At 44.9% G+C, this 19,321-nt stretch overlaps 1 protein-coding gene across 1 annotated transcript; it reads left to right on the forward strand.

The window, feature by feature from the left end:
- Window positions 1-362: 362 nt before the first annotated feature.
- LOC142367294 (SNF-related serine/threonine-protein kinase-like) lies at window positions 363-18,982 on the forward strand. Its single transcript, XM_075449292.1, has 8 exons — window positions 363-617; window positions 3,636-4,044; window positions 4,302-4,520; window positions 5,959-6,205; window positions 12,218-12,359; window positions 14,614-14,826; window positions 15,124-15,258; window positions 16,205-18,982. Exons 2-8 carry the CDS (start codon window positions 3,922-3,924, stop codon window positions 17,538-17,540), a joined length of 2,415 nt encoding a protein of 804 aa, XP_075305407.1. The 5' UTR covers window positions 363-617; window positions 3,636-3,921; the 3' UTR covers window positions 17,541-18,982.
- Window positions 18,983-19,321: the final 339 nt, after the last annotated feature.

Consider the following 19,321-nt stretch of genomic DNA (forward strand, 5'->3'; position numbering starts at 1 on the left):
AGATTGCCATCTGTATGTCAGATAACTAGGACTAAGTTTTTCATTGCGTGTTGAAAATGTTATCAAATCGGGCACCTTCTCACAGACTACTAAAATAGACGTTTCACCATGTGCAATAACAATAATAATTAGCTACTGAGTAGCATTGTAAATACTGTTTATTGTTTATTGTATTTTTGTACATATTGATATTCTTATTTTTATTTTTTCCCTATCTTATTCTTATTAATCTTTCTTTTCCTGTAATGAGTGCACTGCAACATAAGAATTTCCCGCAAGGGATTAATAAAGTTATTCTGATGCTGATTAACTGCCCGAGGCTTTTCTTTTGAAAGCTCTAAGACCCGCATCTTCCTGCTACCTGTGTTTACTTGGCGCAGCTAGTAGCGCCACAACAAGAGCGAATGAGAGGGCTTGGGTTGACGGTGTGACAGATTAACAGAGGGACTCTTTTGGGATAATCTGCAGCCGGTTTTTCCGTCATCGTTTGGCGCGTTGACTCGAGCGAGTGACGGTGGATTTCAGCCTCTTTAAAAAGCCGCCCGGAGCCCCGCACGCTCCCGCAGTTTGGAAACGGAACAGACAGGACGCCTCGCGCTGCTTCGGATTCCTCTGTGGTAAGACGGACTCGTGCAGGGCATGCGTGTGCAGGCTGTGCTGGCTGGTGGCGTGGGCCCGGTTATTGTGTTGAGTTGGCCGGGGACTGTTTGGATTTCACATGTTTCTTAAAATGCATCCTGCCACCGCTCTGCCGGTGAGCTGTTGGCGCAGGCTGCTCCTCTCTGCGCTGTCATGTTATTGTGGATGCAGCCAGCAGGCATGTTGGCAGCAGAGGGGGGGCTGGGCTGGGCTGGGGGGGTCCCATATGGGCAGTCGCAGGATGCTGTGAAATGATAGCTGATACATCGCAGGATGATCATTTACCAGCTTGAACATTTCCACAGCTTCTTGATATTCCCGTCACTGCATTAAATGCAACATGATGCCGTATGACATCCATCTGGGGACACTAAAGGGTCTCTCTATCATGGAATAGTAAGTTTGCACGAGCTGCTCGATGCAACTTTATTACCGCCCTACAATGTCGTACATACATAGAGATAATGATATGCAATACGCTGTGGTTTATGGTTCTGAAGGGACACTGTTGTGATGCCCTGTACTTCACCGCCATATTCAATCCTGGAGGGAAGTGGGCAAAACTTCCAAGTTGAATACAAAAGACAGTGTTAGTGAATCCAGGGGCATTTGATCTGTGTCAAAGCGCTTGCATGTGAGCTAAACTGGGCATCTTTTGCCCATCAACATCACAGTCAAATATACAAGGAAATAGATTTGACATTTAATCAGTTCTTATCTTGGATATATGAGAACAGAGCAGCTATTAAAACAAGCCTTTGACCTCATGTGTGCACTTGTATACCTCTGTGTGCAAACACACACACACACACACACACATGCAGCCACATCAGAAATCAATACAACCAGCTCGAACAGTTATGCAAGCAGCATCGGAGCATGCATGACTGGTAGGTGGCCGTTCTGCTTGTGGCTTTGTAATTGAACTAGCAAAATGTATCCTCAGCTCGTAATTTCATCCCCTGCCTGCTTTAAACTGATCAAGCGCTTTAATGCTCCCTCTTGAGGTAAATAAGACGTCTAGATTTAGACCAGCAGATCAGTCATTTACAAATGATTACCAGGTTTGACTGAGGCCGAGCCAGCAGCTCAACGCCCCACCACGTCTCACCTGGCCTGCCCCATCATCAGAGCTGTGTGTGTGTGAGAGAGTGTGTGAGAGAGAATTGCCACAGGTGTATGTTTCAGGGCTTCGGTGTCGGGAAGCATCAACACCTACATGTTGTCAGCGTCAAAGAGGCGAAGCATTCAGCACAGCTGATGTTGCTTGTGTTTCTGTGTGAGCCTTGCGCCTGTGTGTAAGAGGGAGATTTCAGTCTCATTTAGGGAAAATTACCCTTTTCTCACGACTGAGGACCTCGCGTAAAGTTCTTTTCAGGATTCCGTGGTGTCATTTAGGCATGGGCGTCGCACCTGTGGGGGATGGGGGTGTTTTGACACCCCCACTTTTACAGCAAGATGATTTCACCCCCCAGATTTGAGAAGTGTAACTATTGTAGTTTCCATACAGGAGGACCTAGTTTAGGGTGATGAGAATACAAAAAAAGCCGTAAAATGGCCCTGTTCTGCATTTTCACAAATCAGAAAAAGGTTTCACAAATCCCAAACATGGTTTTAATTAATCTATAGCCCCTTTAGAATAATTCCATCCAGATTTGAGCAGTGTAACTATTGTAGTTTCCATACAGGATCTAGTTTAGGGCGATCAAAATGCAGTGAAATGGCCCTTTATGCCCATCCATTTAATTCGCGAATCGGAAGCCAACTTCAGCGTCGTGTCTATTGGCTTGATGTGGCGCTCATGTGCCCCCCCCTGGAACACCCCCCACATTTAAAATCACTGCTCCACCCCTGCATTTAGGGGACCACTTTCATCAGATGGGAGGTGCGCTTGATTTTTATTTTATTTTCCTGCAGGTATGCAGTCGTGGGCGTGCTCCTTGGCAACCCTTATTTACTTTTGCGTTGTCTTTGTGAAAGCAGGTGGAGGGGGCACACCCTTGTGCGGAATGTTCTGTGCTCGCACGTTGTGTGTTTTCAGCCGTTGCCGTTTTCTTTGCACGCAGGTCGATTCCTGGGAGGTGGAGTGGCATTCCTCCCCTGCAGGCGTTGATTCACCATCAGGGCTGTGAAGCAACATGCTGGATGACGGGAGTGCATGGGCTGAACAGAGTGAAGGGTCAGATGTGAGAATAGTAGGGTTTAGTCACCCTTAAGGAGTCAAACGTGTTCAAATAGTGTAGCGCGATTACTGAGAAGGTCCAAATCTAGCAGAAACCCATTGGAGATGTTATTGGAAATGAAGATCACGGCATACATTGGCTTAAGAGAAGTTAACTGACAGAAAATGAGTTTATAAAAGCTCTGTTGATTAATAACTGTCTGAGTTATTCAACCAAGAACATTGGAAGGTATTTATTTGTAAATTGGGTGTCTCAGTTTTGAACTGAGGTCACTTTGGGCAATCAGAACTTCTTTTTTTTATGTCTTTAAACATTCTCCTGAAACAAAAACCGGGGGAAAGAGTAACAGTGGTCATTCGGAGCCTGAACTTTAACAGCTTTTTCTTGGAAATTGTGTCACTGTCCCAGCAGAGCTACTGAAACCTCAACCCCTAAGCAGGGGTGGTGTCGAAATGTAAAAAAAAAAAAAAGACCTCCAGAGTGTTTTCCTAAGCAGTTTTCTTTGACCTGGTTGGAAAACGTTACGAGGTGAGCCTTCACAAAGGCTTTAACGTTGAGATCTTATTAGAATAATTAGATGTGATGTGAAATATTATGTCATTGTCAAGGTCGGTTGATAGAGAAAGTTACTGAAAAGCCGCAAAAACAAAGTTCAAGTTCAAGTTGACTTTATTAGTACCCGTAGGTAGATTTGTTCTGCAGAAAATTTGGCTATGAGTCCCTGTTATTAGGAATGCAGGATATTAATCAAACGTTACATTTCAGGATGAATAGGTGAAGTTTAACCTTGTGTTTTACTCTTCTCCATCTCAGATCATGCAAAGATTGGACTGATTTGAGCTGAACACTTGCAGCACAGCAGGACCACTAACAAGCAGGAGATCTGGCCTCGAGCTCCCCAAAGCTACGTCAAGAAGCTGCACGGCTCGTCTGGAATCGCCACCAATTCCACCACCAACTCCACCACCAACTCCACCACCATCTTCATCGAGCTTCAGCCCACTCGGGGAGGGAGGGGGGGGAAGGGGAGATGGAGAACTGACAAGGGAAGATCAGCAGGCGACAGAAGGCCTATCCTCCCACCCGTCTGCCAGCAGATATGGCAGGGCTCAAGCGTCATCACGATGGGAAGATTGCTGGGCTGTATGACTTGGACAAGACGTTGGGCCGTGGTCACTTTGCCGTGGTCAAACTGGCCCGTCACGTTTTCACCGGGGAAAAGGTGCGCTTGTCCGTTTCTGCTCGCACGTGCAGTGTTTGGTGCCAAGGACTGAATGTGCTCATGCTTAAATAGCCAGTTTCAACATACTGTGAAAGAGTTTGTTCCTCCTGGCTCCTGTAGAGGAATGTGAATGGTCTTCAGCCGTGTCACGTGAAGACTGAATACTTCTGATGTTTTTGCTTGATAAACATCGACGTAGCTTTAGTTGGCCACGGAAGTTCACTTCTGCTTTTTTTTTGTTTGTTTTTCTCTTCCAGGTGGCAGTAAAAGTGATAGACAAAACCAAGCTGGACCCAGTGGCACGGGGTCACCTTTTCCAGGAGGTGCGATGCATGAAAATGGTGCAGCACCCCAACGTGGTGCGCCTCTACGAGGTCATCGACACGGCCACCAAGCTGTACCTCATCCTGGAGCTGGGCGACGGAGGAGACATGTACGACTGCATCATGAAGCACGACGGAGGCCTCAGCGAAGAGGTGAGAGGGCTGGAGGCAGCAGAGTGGCCAAGAGCCTGCCTTCCTTTTAACCGGCAGATAAATGCACGTAATACCTGCAGCAGTGCAGGGTCACCGTGTTGTGACATCACCTAACCTTGAACTCGCCTTTAGATAAGATAAGACAAAGGGGATTCATAAAAGTATCATATCAATGCTGATTATCATGGGACAAGATGATAATCCTTTTTCCTGGGAGCAGCATGAGGAAGCATTACTTTCATTTGTTTGTAGGGGGGGAGGAAAAAAAAGACGTTTTGGGGACGCACGGTGAAGGACAGTTCAGATGTAGTTACTGGCTCACCAAAGCATCGCGCATACAGATTCATGAAGTTAATAAATTCCAGACACCAGGGGGTAAGTGTGTGACATTGTGAAAGTTATTACATGGCAGGTTACTCCATAGGCTTTTTAGGGAATATTTAGGTTTATTCACTGCTACTATATCAGTTTTTTTCTCTGATAATAATGTATGACCTCAAAAGGAAGAATTTGCATAATGCGCTTAATTGCCTCCACTTTTTTTTCCATTTATCTTATACTGGCCATCTATGCAGCTTATAGGTACCACTTCTATCTTAAATTGGCCATTTTTGTTCTTGTCTTTTTAGCATCACGCTCCGTAAAGCTCTCTCCTCTGATTGGGCAACTTCCAACAGTTTGCTGCTGCACCTGTACTGCCTTTATCTTGTTAGAAGGTTGTACCCTGAGCAAATAGCATGAATTCTCTGACTGGCTAACATTAGGTGGGCGTGAAGTTGGAGGAAGTAGCTGCAAATGTTGTACTTGTCAGTTATTTTTAATCTTTTTTTCATTTGAACTTTGTAGCATGAACGTAAAGCTAATGTGGTTTGACGATGACTCCATAGATTCTGTCAAGTCTGAAAATGTGGTAAAAGCTAGCTTATTTCTGTGTAAAGGCGACAACATGCACAACCATAAGCATTGATGAACCAGTTACTGTATTTCATTTCACATTTTTTGTTCTGTTTCTACAGAAAATGTACGCTGCAAACATGTTTTACTATGTTACCTTTTTTTTTTTTCTCCGTGTACTTCGTCTTGTGTCATATTTGTGGTTTTCTGGTCACTTGTAGAGAGCAGACAGAATTTATTGACACAACAAGGTTCTATATGCAGTTATTAGGCCAAGTTAGCTTTCATTTTGAATTGAATTTGAACTCGTGCTTGAAGTTCAGTTTTTTTAGTACCTAGCTAGCTTAACTGTCTTTAGCATTTTTGGTTTGCTGTTCACGTCTGGATAGGTAAAACAAGTCCAACAAGTCCAACGAGTACATGTCCTCTTGGATCTTGAGATAAAACCAGAGTGAATGCTTAAGTTAAACTAACACAGTTGTGATCATGAAATACAGAAAAATGGTGACTGATACTGACACTGTTTCTGTCTTTCCCCTTCTAGGTGGCCAAGTGTTACTTTGCCCAAATTGTCCACGCCATCTCCTACTGTCACCGGCTGCATGTGGTACACCGAGACCTGAAGCCCGAAAACGTGGTGTTCTTCGAAAAGCAGGGTGTCGTCAAGCTCACCGATTTCGGTTTTAGCAACCGCTTTCAGCCTGGGAAAAACCTGAACACCTCCTGCGGCTCACTGGCCTACTCAGCTCCTGAGATACTGCTGGGGGACGAATATGACGCTCCCGCTGTGGGTAAGTCTGGAAAAACGGACTGAGAGTGGATCTTGGGTTGCACAGTGGGAAGATGCCTGTGCTGATTGAACTTGGGTGGTTGTTACAGCTTCTTTAAAGTGTGATCCCGGCAGCAGAGCATGAAACACTCAGCACTGTCCTCTTTTTTACACCAGCCTGGTTAAGTGATGCTTTATGACCTACTGTACTGTACGTATGGACCCTGCAGACAACTTGGCTCCCTTTCAACATTGTCAGTCTGCTGATAAAAGAAGGGGAGCTGTTCAAAGCCCAGAAAATGCAAGTGTACTAGGCAGCATGGCACTAAGGTGATCGACAGCACTGCAGTCTTACAGCTGCTGCGGTTCAGTCTTAGCCTCAGTTTACTTCTACTGACAGACGTGGCCTTTCTTTATATGGTAAAATCTGATATCAGATCAAGCTGAAATTGGTTTCCTCTGCCTCATCAGCACTCTCTTCGTCTGCAATTGGAGCGCAAACACAGCTGAGGCAGCCGCACCATCATTGTCTCCTCTCACCCTCCCCGCCTCTGCCAGAGAGACAGCACTGCTTAGATATCAAATTAGATTGTAAAGGGAAAATAAATCAAAACAGAAGCATGCAGATTAGGGGAAGGGACACATGCATAGAGAGAAAAGGCATCAGCAGACCCTCTGTCTACCCCGAGGCCAGAGCAAAAGCAGGGGGAGAAAATGCTAAAGCAAGAGAGGAGCATTTTCAGTTTTTCTGACTGAGTGGATATGCTGGAGCTATTTCCATCTTTCTCTCCTCGTGCTCTCTCCTTTGTGCCAAGCAGCCTCCATGTTTTGAAAGTGAAGTAATCATAGTCCCGTTTGACTGCCTGTGTGCTCTTCTATGATTGTGTGAGGTCTGTCTGAGCTCTTGTTTGTGTGTATTTTCGGTGTGTGTGTGTGTGTGTGTGTGTGTGTTCTGTTCTCCCGAGCTATTGCTCTGCCCCAGTGTTATTGTTCATTCAGTTGAGATGATGATGTTTTGATTGCTGGGATTATCCACCCGGCCAGGATGTTATGTTGTGCAAATGTATCTGCAGTGCAGTCTGACGGGGAGCAGGCCAAATGGAGGCCAGCCGTCCTGACGCTTGGGACTCGGAGGTTACCTGGCCTGGGGCCGCACCGTACGTGCTGACAGTGCGTAGGGCGTGGAGGTTTTTTGTGGAGGCGCGCCAGGTGGCGGCCAGCCCAGTTTGTCGCAGAGATAAAGAGGCTGTCCTCGCTCAGTTTTCTAAGCTCTTTTAAGGAGGTGCCGAAAATAAATTGAGATGTGAATCGCTTGTTCACATATTACAGGAGTTGTTAAGCACAAGCACAAGATATACATTCATTAATGATTTCTAATCAGAGAGTAGGATCCTGAAATGTTTTCAGGGCATAACAGGAAAGGAAAAGTCCCGGCCCTGATAAAGGCTGGATGCCATGTGTTTGCAAACTGTGTTTAGTGTCTGCTAGATATATTCCGGTGTAGCTTTAAGTTGGCAGCTCGTCCCAGCTCCGTGGAAGTCCCTGTCATTGGAATGATTTAATCCTCACCCTGAAGAAATCAAAACTCCAATGTAATAACCACAGGCCTCCAGCGCTTGCTGCTCGTCTTCTGAGGTCGTGTGAGAGGATGGTGAAAGAGACATTCTTGAACACGTCACGAGCAGGTTTGGACTGGTCAGGAGGTGGTGATGATGATTCATCAGGCGCAATGTCATTCATGCGTCTGTTGGATATTAACTTTGCTTTCATGGTGTTCAGCCTCTTGGTTAAGTCGGAATGTCTTTTAGCACGACTAAAGCTGATGTGAGAGACCTCTCATCATTATGCTCAACAATGATTCTTTCATTGTGCCTCACCTCAGCAGGGAGGCTTCTTATGATGGCCGAGCCCAAAACAAGTTGTCTGATTTTGACATTGCCGTGTCCACAACTAAAGCGATGAAAATAGAGATTCGTTCTGAATAGGCCCCAAACCATTGACTGGTACCGTGTACTGGAACTGACATTTAAGTCTCATCTCTGTGTGTAGAAAACCAGGTTTGTCGTGGGAATTTTGTCTGAACTCCCTATTAAGATTTTGCTTACCTTCCTATTACATCTGATGAGAAGTGAAATAGAGACTTTCAATGTTTCTGCCGGCCGGCCACGTGTTTATTTTCTTCTGCAAAAGAGGTGAGTCCTCACCAGTCAGCGTTCATGGTGAAGAAAGACCCAGAACAAGGGGAATCAAAAGCATTTATACAAGAGGAAGGGGCTTTGTTCTTTCAGGTGTGTATTTCTTCAACTGTCTCCTTGCCACACCCCCTGGGGGAAAGTCTCGCAATTTGGGGAGATGCAGAATCCGGAGACAATGGTCATTTAAATGATTATTGTCTATGTGTTAATCAAGAGACGAATGGTCTGCAGATATTGGATTTACAACAAGGTGTCATCTAAGAGACAAAAGGTTAGCAGACATCGAATTTACCATAACAGGTTCTGTAGCGAGTTTTGGGAATTTGTTGATATTTTCATCATTACTTTGTAATGGCTATTTATATATTATTCTTTGAGATTATGTGGTTACCGCAGAGTATTCCAGAATTTTCCACTTGACTCTGTCGGTCATAATGGAGAGTCCAGCTGGACTTATAGCTGTAGCATATCCGGGGCACATGCATAATTCAGAGCACATCCGTGTGTAACGAACATGCACAAAATGAGAAGATTTGTTTATTTTTAAACATGTTGCATAATGATGAGCAGGACAGGATGCTGAGCCAGGCGTGGGGTTAAGCATGCCAGGACACAAGGGACTGCTTATTGGTTTACTCAGGAAAGCAACTGGGCTGAAATGCAGCCAGCATGGCTGCAAAAAGGGATGTTTACACTCTCAGATGTCACCACTGAGTGACCGGCGTCGTCAGCGCAGGGGACGCTACCCCGGCGGTGACGTGATAAATGCTATCCAGAGATGTGTCAACCTGGTTTATAAATAAAGTTATCGAGGAAGGAAGTTTGGCGGGTGGCTGACGCAAGTGATGAGGGAGCAGGGTGTCGGTTGCTAGGATACACTGTTGAGGGGTAAAGAGGCGGCGGGGACTGCAGCAGCGTTGCTCCCTCCATCAGCAGAATGAAACAGTGCCTCGCAGCCTCGGAGCAATAAATACTCACCACACACAGTAAACCAACACATTTACTCTAACAGATTGAATTCTCCCGCACGGCCCCGGCAAACTGAAGTGATATGAAGAAATATGAAGACCGTGATGAGGACAGTGCATCCACTGGAGCTCTATAATTTGTAGACCGATCAAAGTTGCAAATGCACCGTTTTTGACGAGGCAATTATCGGCGCACGTGCCGTTCTGTCTATGCAGGAAATGCAGAAACTCCTCTGTTTGTGACCTTTTGGAAGAACAGTTGCCGCAACGTCTGAGTGCCGGTATCATTATTTGCGAGGAGAGGGAAAAAAAGGCCCACTTTGTTTGATTAAACTATCATCTTTGCAAAGCAGCAGCAGCAACCCTGCAGCTTTTAAGCTACAGTAAATCAAACGAGTGTCCACTGTGAAAGGACGTCGAAGTCTTTGCCACTTTCCCCTTGACCGTGCAGTTTGCACTATCTCCACCAAGGAACACTACATCATTTATTAGCATCTCTCGGCTCTTGGTTTTTCATTTTACAGCTGGCACCTTGACTGTTTTCAGTTGTTCACATCATCCGCGCAACCTCCAGCTGCAGGCAGTCGTTTTTCTTTTAATCAGATAAGATGAATCGTTCATACTCACAAACACAGCAAGCTAAGATTGAACACTGTGGGGTCAAAGCGGTGACACACTGCCCTCACAGTTTGTAAGTGCTTTCTGTAACCACCCGGGAGCGTTTCAATTCTTGGGAATAGGAATTGGACAGGAGAGGGGTCAGAAAATGGGGGGGGGGGGCACAGACTGAGAATCAAACCTGGAACGGCCTCAACGAGGAGCTTCAGTCTCTGGACACGGGGCAGCAGCTCCACCGTTACCCAGTGCCCCATCTTGGGCTTTTTGTCAGGGTTGGATGTTTTGCGCCAACAGCTTTCTTACACTGTAGGTACTCACCTGAATCCATTGTATTAGTCGAGCACTGGGCTTGTGTTGTGGCTCCAACACGAGCCCAAAGCATCATCAATCCACCTCCGTGCTTAAAACTTGGAGAGGTGATCATTTTATGAAATTCTACACCTACGAACATGTTTGCTCAGTGCGGTCATTAGTTGGCAAAAGTTGTTTCCAAAGCGTTTTTAGCAATCTGAACTTCCGATGCCAGATTGTGTGTTAAGGACGACGTTTTTTTTCTGAAGACTGACTCCTTGTGAGGTGCATTTGTGCAGGTGTCCCTCCACTGTAGAAGAGTCCAGTACCTCTTCAGAGTCTGCTAAATCCTCCCGAATGTCTTTTGTTGTCAGATTTAATAGGAATTTGATTGCCCTGTCATGTATCCTTACAAGCATGTCTCTTATAATGAGTTTTTGATGCTCCAAACCTTAAGTTCACCTTCACATTTCTATTGGGTAACTGCTTTAAGTTTATGACGGTGCAAAGTGCCAGTGAATTCCTTCTCATAAACTTGTCCTGCTTTGTGGGCATCGATTACTTTAATTCAGCAAGTGATGGACAGCTGGTCAGTGGCACCGATGGCAGCTGCTTGTTTGTTTTGTGGAGTCAAACATTTATAAAGCTTTGAAATTTGATTAGACACAGACTCCTTTCCCCTTTATCATTCGAAAAAATTACACAAAACAGAAATGAAGCACGAGTCTTTCTAAAAACGTTTTAAAGAATGTTCCTTGTTGACTTTGTCTTTTTGGAAATCAATTCGTCTTCCGCTCAAATAACTCAACCCTTCACAGCGAGAGACATTTCGACCAAACATCTGCATGCTGTTGTGGATCTCATCAATGATGCGTCAATATCATGCTTGTTCCATTGTTGCTAATGGCCTAAAAAAAATTGATTATTGCAGCTCAGAAATCCCAGTCAGGTGGTAGTTTGCATTTACTTGCGCAATGTGACGTGTTTCAGATCAAAAATGGAAAATAGGGTTGAGGGGTTGATTAAAAGAGATGTTTTCCTCACCAGCGTTGTTGGATCAGGGGAAAGATGAGAAGAAATAAATAGCTAAAGCCTCATCCACATTCTTAAGAAACTCTTTCACAGGCAAATAGGAATGTACGGGGAGAGATCACACTTTACTTGGTCATTTTAAGAGATAACTAAAGAATTTCTAGAGGCAGCGAGCATTAAAGCCGGGTGTTGTACTTCTGTCGCACTGGTTCCTTCAAAGACAAAAAAAAAGCCAGACTGTAAATGGAACGACTTGCTGAGAAAGGGTCAAAACACTGACGAACGAGACCCTGACTGTGTGTTTTAATGGGACCGTGTCTCTGCTCGTAGTCGGCACATGAGCGCAGAATGTGTGTCAGTGGAGCATCCTGCTGACCAGAGCAGCAGTCATAAGCCCTGAGCAAAAAATAAATAAAATTGTACTTTCAGAATAATCGGACCAAAAGAACTGTTCCAGAAGATTAGCATTTGTGCAAAGCTTTGAGGGATGAACACGTTAACCCACTTTTGCTGCGACTGTGTTTGTTTGAGCGGGAGTGCATGCGTGCGTGTATACGCGAGCGTGGCGCTGGCGGCAGGAAGCCGTGCAGAGCCTCATCCTTGGTTAGACAGATGTGTCCCAAGCTTGCACATGGTTATGGAAATGGCTCTGATAGAATGTGATTCACGCCTCGTTCAACTCGGGGAGGGGGGGGGGGGGGTCATGTCTTTCTTTATTTATTTATTTTCTTTCTTTATTTTCTTTAAATCTAGGTCACTAAGCAGTGAGGACATTTGTGCTTTATTTTGTTGAGCAGTCACCCTTTTCTTGTTGTTGTGGCCTTCCTCTTTTTGAAAAAAAAAAGGTCACCTTTCATATTTATTTATTTTTTGGCTTTATTTTTGCTCTCTTTGTGTGACCTGACGGCGTTCCTCTCTGTGCCTCTGCAGATATCTGGAGCCTGGGGGTGATCCTCTTCATGCTGGTCTGCGGTCAGCCCCCCTTTCAGGAGGCTAACGACAGCGAGACGCTCACTATGATCATGGACTGCAAATACACAGTGCCTCCGCACATCTCCCATGCATGCGGAGAGTGAGTAAAATCCAAAGCACACAAACCCACACAGATGGACGGAGTACTCTGCAGGTGCTGCATATTTCATGTTTATAGATGTGTGAAGAAAAGAGAGCAAAGAGAGAGGGTGCGGTCTCCCTTCTGCTGCTCCTCGTTGTCCTGCTTTCACTCAGTGCTGCAGTCAGCTGCTCCACCAGAGATGCAGCGCTGCGTTAAGTGTATCTAATGCACCCTTCAAAATCGGCCCCTCTATTTTTAACATTGTGAGGGTTTAACGACACGTCAAAGCAGAGCGGGCACATATGCTTGCTCGATACATTTTGAACGGCTTTAGCTCTGAGAACACTCATGGTGTTTGGACATGACTTGATTAGGCGATGTCGACTGTCGCACAATACTTCAAATATTGGCACGTGTCCGGGTTCACGTGTTGTTTATTTGAACCCGTGTACAAGTCGGTTTCCCTTGTGGCCTTGAGGAAACAGCACTTCCTCTTGTTTGTGTACCCATTTAGCCTGTGGACGTCTGCTAACGCTCCTGAGCTTTTTCTGGACGGATAGCAGTGTTTTTTGCAATTAAAATCCTGTGAGGAGAAATGTTTCGCTTTATATTTAACTCCGTCTTCTCAGCAGAATCTGTACAAACACACAAACCGGGGATTTGAAGCAATAGATGCCACCTGCCTTTCGAGGAATAAACACGTGAATTGGCCGATTAGCAATAACAAGGGCCTCACAATCCCCGGTTTATTCATTAGCTGTGTGGTTATGCTAAGACTCAACAAATCCTATTCATCTACATACAGCCATGGCAGTATGATAATGCTGGTTTGCCCCCCCCCCTTGTTGTAGTAATAGTAATTGTTATTATTTCAATTTGGTCTCCTAAAACCTTTCTTTTAAAGATGTCAGTGATAAATGTAAGACTTGTCCACTTCATTTGCGTTTGGAGGGCTTCTTGCTGGCTGGGCTATTGCACAAAGTTTAAATTGCTTTCTGCTCATTGTCCTGTTGGAAGATCCAGTGCTTCCTAGTGCAATATTTTCTGCAGACTGATGAATTCTTTCTGCAGAGCCTCAATGTTGCCTCTTTTCCGAGGATCAGCCAACAGCCAAGGATTCCTGGCTAAGCCATCCTGCTGATTGTGATCAATTTTGAAACCAACATCTGAAAGTAGACGCTCCCCTGGACCCTGGCCAGTTCTGGTCTGCATAGAGGGTGATTTAAAAAAAAAAAAAAAAGGATTCCACTTCACTTAGGCAGGCACCTCAAGACCCACCTAGCCTTTGCATAAGCTCATCTACTCTGTGGCTGAATGAACTGAAAATTAAGAGTTCTAGGAAGAGGGGTTCAGGAAGTGTTTTCGGGAAGAACACCAATCCTACTAACAAGCGGAGTGGGCAATTTTGAAAAAGGGTAGGGCCTACAGAGAAAAGAAGGGTATGTTTGAATGGGGAGGGGTCGTATCAGGAAATCTGCATCAGAGCAGCGCCTGAAGTTCCAATCAGGCAGTGATCAGAAACATGCAGCCAGACTCTTCAAAAAAAGGGTTTGCAGGAACAGTATCAACATTTTGGAGTGGTGCAGAGCTGAATCTTATCCAGGATCTGTGAAGAGAGCAAAAGACCAGCATGGAGGCCCTCCAATCTCTTCCAGTCTCAAAGACCATGAGAAAACTGCAAAGAAGGATAAAAAAAAAAAAAGATTGTTGGCATTGATTGAGGGGAAAAAAAAAAAAAAACATTGTCACTTGGGTACTGAAAATGGTCTGAATATTTTTTGAGACTTGTCCTACTGTCTTTTCTCATTTGTGTCATTTCCAGCCAGAAAGAGAAAAAAAAACTGATATTGGTCAAATAAAGATTCATTATAGATAAAAATGAGGCAAAAGTTACAACTGGTTTGTTATGGATATTTGACCTTTATCCTCTTTTTTTTTTTTTTACCCTCCTTTTCGAATAATAAATTTGCCCAATTTTGACTTCAGCTTAGTGTACGCATGGTCTAACTGCTCGCCTTTTTTGATGGGTTAGGGTTAGGGTTAAGTCTGTATACAGTTTTACGGTTTCATATATGGAAAATGGGCAAATCTATAAAAATAGAACCCGTATACCTTTATCCTTTTACAGAGTTTACTGTTCAAAAATAGGATTTTAGTGAACACAAATATGAATAAGTAGTGAATCCATATATTCCTAAAGCGATGAGTAGATCTTTCTTAGTTGTGAATGTAGTTTGTCACCCAAACTAATTTGCCCTGTAACTCCCTCCAGCCTTATAGGCCATATGCTGCAAAGGGACCCCAAGAAACGAGCGACCCTAGAGCAGATCGAGGGCCACCAATGGCTTCAAGGTGTTGACCCCTCTCCGGCCACCAAGCTGTCTACCCCTCTGGTGTCCCACCGCAGCTTGTCTGAGGAGGAGCACGGCTCCATCATCCAACGCATGGTGCTGGGGGGCATCGCAGACAGAGATGCCATAACTGAGTATGTGTCCCCTTCTTCTACTCGCACACAAACCGATGCATAAATTACCAAGCTGCTATCCTTTCCTGCGTGAATCTCCAGAAATTTGTCACAGTTCGGTCATCCTACTGAAGCTTAATTGACCGTCGTAAACAGTTTAATTGCCATTAGCAACCAGGTGTCAGTCAATTCTGAACTGTTGAATGTGAATGTTGAATTCAATCTACACCACCGTCTCTTCCCATTGGATCGCGGTCAAGTCTGGTGCTGAATTACAGAAGATGCTGATATGTTTTGTGTGATTCAAATTGATCTCAGGGCTCTCGAGTCAAACCAATACAACCACATCACAGCCACCTACTTCCTACTGGCCGAGAGGATGCTGAGGGAAAGACAAGAGAAGGAACAGCACAGCCAGACGCGATCACCCAGCCCCAGCAAGGCCCAGTTCAGGTACACGCGCAGCCCAACACACCACACACATACACAAACATTTTACAGAGATAGACAGATTGCTGCTTCTGCAATGTTGTATATTGTCAATCTTAGGAAAATAAGTCTGACAGAAGACGGACAGGCAGAGCCCTTTTGTTGAGCAGGGGATCAAGGACAGACTGAGAGGCTGCAGATCAGCAACACTGTCAGAGATGTACTGCTAAAAATATCTTGAAATATACGGGAAAACAGTTTAAATTCTACTGAGGAAACAAATTCCTGGTGACGAGGTGTTGATCTAAAGTCAAGCGTTCCAGCTGAATTAGGTGTTGCTTAATGTTTTAACTCAACATTTTTACCAAAAGGCTGGGTACTTTTTTATTGGAGTAAAATTATATGTGCCTGTGTCTAAAACCACCTCTTTCATTTTTTGCTGGGAGCTCTCTTGAGTGTGCAGTAAATGCTAAGCTACAATCAATAGCCAGTTAGCGTAGCTTAGTGTACCGAGGTGGAAACAGAGGTGGGCAGCTGGCCTAGCTCTGTGCAGCAAAAGAAAAAAAAACAAAAAACAATTGAGGACGCTGAAGCTCACTGATAGACATGTTTGCATTTGTGTTTTTATATAAATCAGACATTAAAGAAAAGAGCTGGAAAGAGCCTGAAAATAGTTAGCCTAGCTCTATCAAAATGCTAAAAATACGGCAAAGCAGCCACCAATTTGGGGTTTTCGTTGAAGATGTACTATGTTTTTTTCATTATAAGGATTATCCTTATTATTGTTTAATTTGTCTGTAATTATTGCTATTATTTTCATATCAGTAAGCAACAGTTGCAGTTCATTTGTGTTGGAAGTATAAACCAAAGCTCTTTTAATGTTTGTCACCATTCAAGTGTGTGCAAATGGTATTGTTAAGTATGGTTGATTTAGTTTAAATCACTGAATATTGTATGCAACTGTTCACAGGCAATCTTGGCCCACCAGAGTGGATGTTCACCAGGATGTCAGCGATGGATTAGGGGGTCCTGCGATATCTCACCCTGGGGGGCCCCAGTCCCCTGCACGTAGCGCTGAGAGCCTCCACAAAGGTCCCAGGCCCAAAACGGCTCTGCTTGACCTCAATCAGCGGCTGGAGAACCACCCTCCAGCTTCAAGCCTCGAGCAGCATGCACGACAGAACCAGGAGAGAAGTCTTTGGCCTCTAGGAAAGCCCCACTCCAACTCCCTGAGGCTGGGCTCTCTGGCTTCAGTCGGCCCTTGCAAACCTCGAAGTCCCAGTCTTTTCAGTGTGGAAGAGGATGAAGAAGAAGAATGGGGAGAAGACAAATGCTTGCCTCCATCTACGCTGCCTTCCCAAGTAGTGCTTCGTTGCAAAGCCTCCTCCTCCTCATCATCTATGACTTCTTCGAGCAATCGTATGACATCTCGGATGAGTGCCCCAGTTCTGAATCAGATCCATGAGGAAGACAAAGAGGATGAGGATGAGGAGGAGAGAAGAGAGTTGTATGGACTTTGTCCGCCCAAACCCAGTCTCAGCCTCAATCTGAACTCTAGGATACCATCACCTTCAACGGTAATGTCATCGCCTAAAACTGTTGGCGTTACAGCACCGGTTGCCACTTTCACTCCCAGCTCAGAGACTAGTGACGAGGACACGGAAAGTCACTTTATACCACAGACATTAAGTATAGGTGGACGAGATGATGAGAGAGAAGGGACGGAGGACGATGGAGAGAAAACGGGGACAGGACAGGACAGTCCCTCCAACTGTGCCAGTCCTGGATCTGGCTCAGGCCAAGGTAAGGGCACAGCCAAAGCAGCAACTGGACTGGTGGAAAGCCTAAAGCTGATGAGCCTGTGCCTGAGCACTCAGTTCCACAACCTGACAGGGGGGGGAGGAGGAGGAGGGGGAGGAGGAGGGGGAGGAGGAGTTGGTGGTGGTGGTGGTGGCGGCAGTGTTGGGGGGGACTCTCAGGACCGTCCCATGTGGAGGATGTGCATGGGTGGTTCCACTGGCAGCTTGGATAAAGTGTCCCTGCTCGGTGGCCCTTCACCCAGGGGTAACCTTTACCACCAGCCCCCGCTGGGAGATGCTTTAGCTGACCCGCTGCTGGAGGGCCCCTGCTCGGGAACTCTGAGGCTGGGAGAGCTGGACCTAGCCAGGGAAAACCATAGGAACATGAAGAACCGGGCACTGCAGATACCTCTGAACGAGAAGACTCTGTCTGTCAACATTCACCGAAGCCCCAAAGAGGGTCTGCTCTGCACCCCCACCCCACACAGCTGCTGCCAGGTCATATAGAGCACAGCTACAGCCCTGTGCACCCCCACACTCCCAAGTCTCGCATTCACACATCCCCTATTCTCCTGCTTTTATTTCAGTTGTGTCATCACAGTCTCGAGACTTCCTGCTGTTTTTTGTACATTTTTGCTCTTCCCTTTAATCTTTTTTGTTTTTTGTTTTTTTTTGTTTTTTTTAATACTAAACGGTGGAAAGCTGGGAGAGAATCCAAATGCCTAAATTGCACATTTAAAGACACAAAAAGTCTCCATGGAGGAGACCGGGTGTAGGTATGTGAAGCACTTTGAGCAGATTAAACGGAACATGAAAGTGATATTTCAGCGTGCAGGAGTGTTTGAATAAGAGACATTAACAGTGGAAGTGCCCACAACCACACTCATTAACTGTATGTGCACAATGTCCACGCCTGTTTCACTGAAATGGAGCTGAAAAAAAGGGAAAGGTGAGGAGTTTTAGTGGCACGTTACATATTTCCTTTTGTTCCACTCTGATGTTTTTTGCATGATTTCATTTTTTTAAATTATTTTGAGACAATCATTTGATCTTTTTTAACCTGATTGAAACATTTAAGTTATGACTGTTTTCATTCAAATGAGGACAAATACAGGGAGAAAACAGACAACAGCACTTAAGCATGATGGAGGCACACGATATTTTGTAGTCTATCACTGTTTTATTTTTTTATCTTGAACATGCTCTGCGGAAAAGAAAAATGCACACTCATTTGTTAGACCTCTGCAGTTGGACAGCAGCGTTTGTACATATGTGAATAGCTTAGCAGTACTCCGTACCTGTAGTATTAACAGTAAAGTTGTATTGCAGTAGAGAATGCTAGATCCTTATACACCATTATTCTTCATTCCTACTGGATATTCAAGGTTTCGGTTGAACCCAGAGCTCGAAGGTGTTTGATGGTTGGACAAAGATTTAAACAGATCTCCACTGGCACATGCCCAAATTGTTGAAAATGCAATGGCAGCTCTTTAAATTAATAAAGTGGCCCTTGATTTATGCTCAGTGGGAATAAAATCAAACACTGGGTGGAACCCAAACCATGTACGTCCCGTAGTTTTCCAGGATCACAGTAGCCACTGTTGTAGCGTATTCCAAGACGACAACCGAGGGGTTTAACAGAACATGACACCCCGCCCTCCCCTTCAAGTGATGGTCTGTGTAACTGGATGTATGACCCACCCTTAGTGGAATATATAACTTGACAGTGCATGTGTTTTGCTGTAGCAACCTTATTCCTAACCCACCGAGGTCAAACCACCTGTTGTATCAACCTACGTAACAGATTCAAATGGTCACTTTACTGTAACCTCACAGCAATACCAGCGACTGCAAAATGTACAACAATGGATGTGCCATAAAATCTGTCTTGAGCATATTGTACTGTATGTATAAGATAGAGATCTATTACAATAAAATTATGTGAATGACGTCTGAGGCCTGTTGAATTTTCTCAAGTGACATTTGATGTGAAACTACTTTTTCCTGGATTAGTGATCAGGTTCAGAAACTGCAGGGCGTGAAATTAGGTGACTTCTTGTGCAATCTCATGCTACTCGAGTTGCTTAAAGTTCCTCATGGCATTTGTTTCCAGAAATAGCGATAGTCGTGGCTAAAGAATGTGAGCCTCAGCAGTCAAAATGATTTAACATTTGAAAATGGTCACATTATCGGTGGGTTGTTGAAGCTCATCTTGGAGTTCAGGAGGCATATTGGTTGCCCCTCGGTTGGAAGGTTGCTGGTTTTAACCCTCAACATCCCCAGTCTGC

The sequence above is a fragment of the Odontesthes bonariensis genome, chromosome 18, assembly GCF_027942865.1.
Source record: "Odontesthes bonariensis isolate fOdoBon6 chromosome 18, fOdoBon6.hap1, whole genome shotgun sequence".
Classification (NCBI taxonomy): Eukaryota; Metazoa; Chordata; class Actinopteri; order Atheriniformes; family Atherinopsidae; genus Odontesthes; species Odontesthes bonariensis.

Coding starts and splice junctions, on each gene's coding strand:
- LOC142367294 (XM_075449292.1), top strand. CDS start 3,922: ATGGCAGGGCTCAAGCGTCATCACGATGGGAAGATTGCTGGGCTGTAT. Junction 6,206..12,217: donor ATATGACGCTCCCGCTGTGG/GTAAGTCTGGAA, acceptor GTGCCTCTGCAG/ATATCTGGAGCCTGGGGGTG. Junction 12,360..14,613: donor ATCTCCCATGCATGCGGAGA/GTGAGTAAAATC, acceptor AACTCCCTCCAG/CCTTATAGGCCATATGCTGC.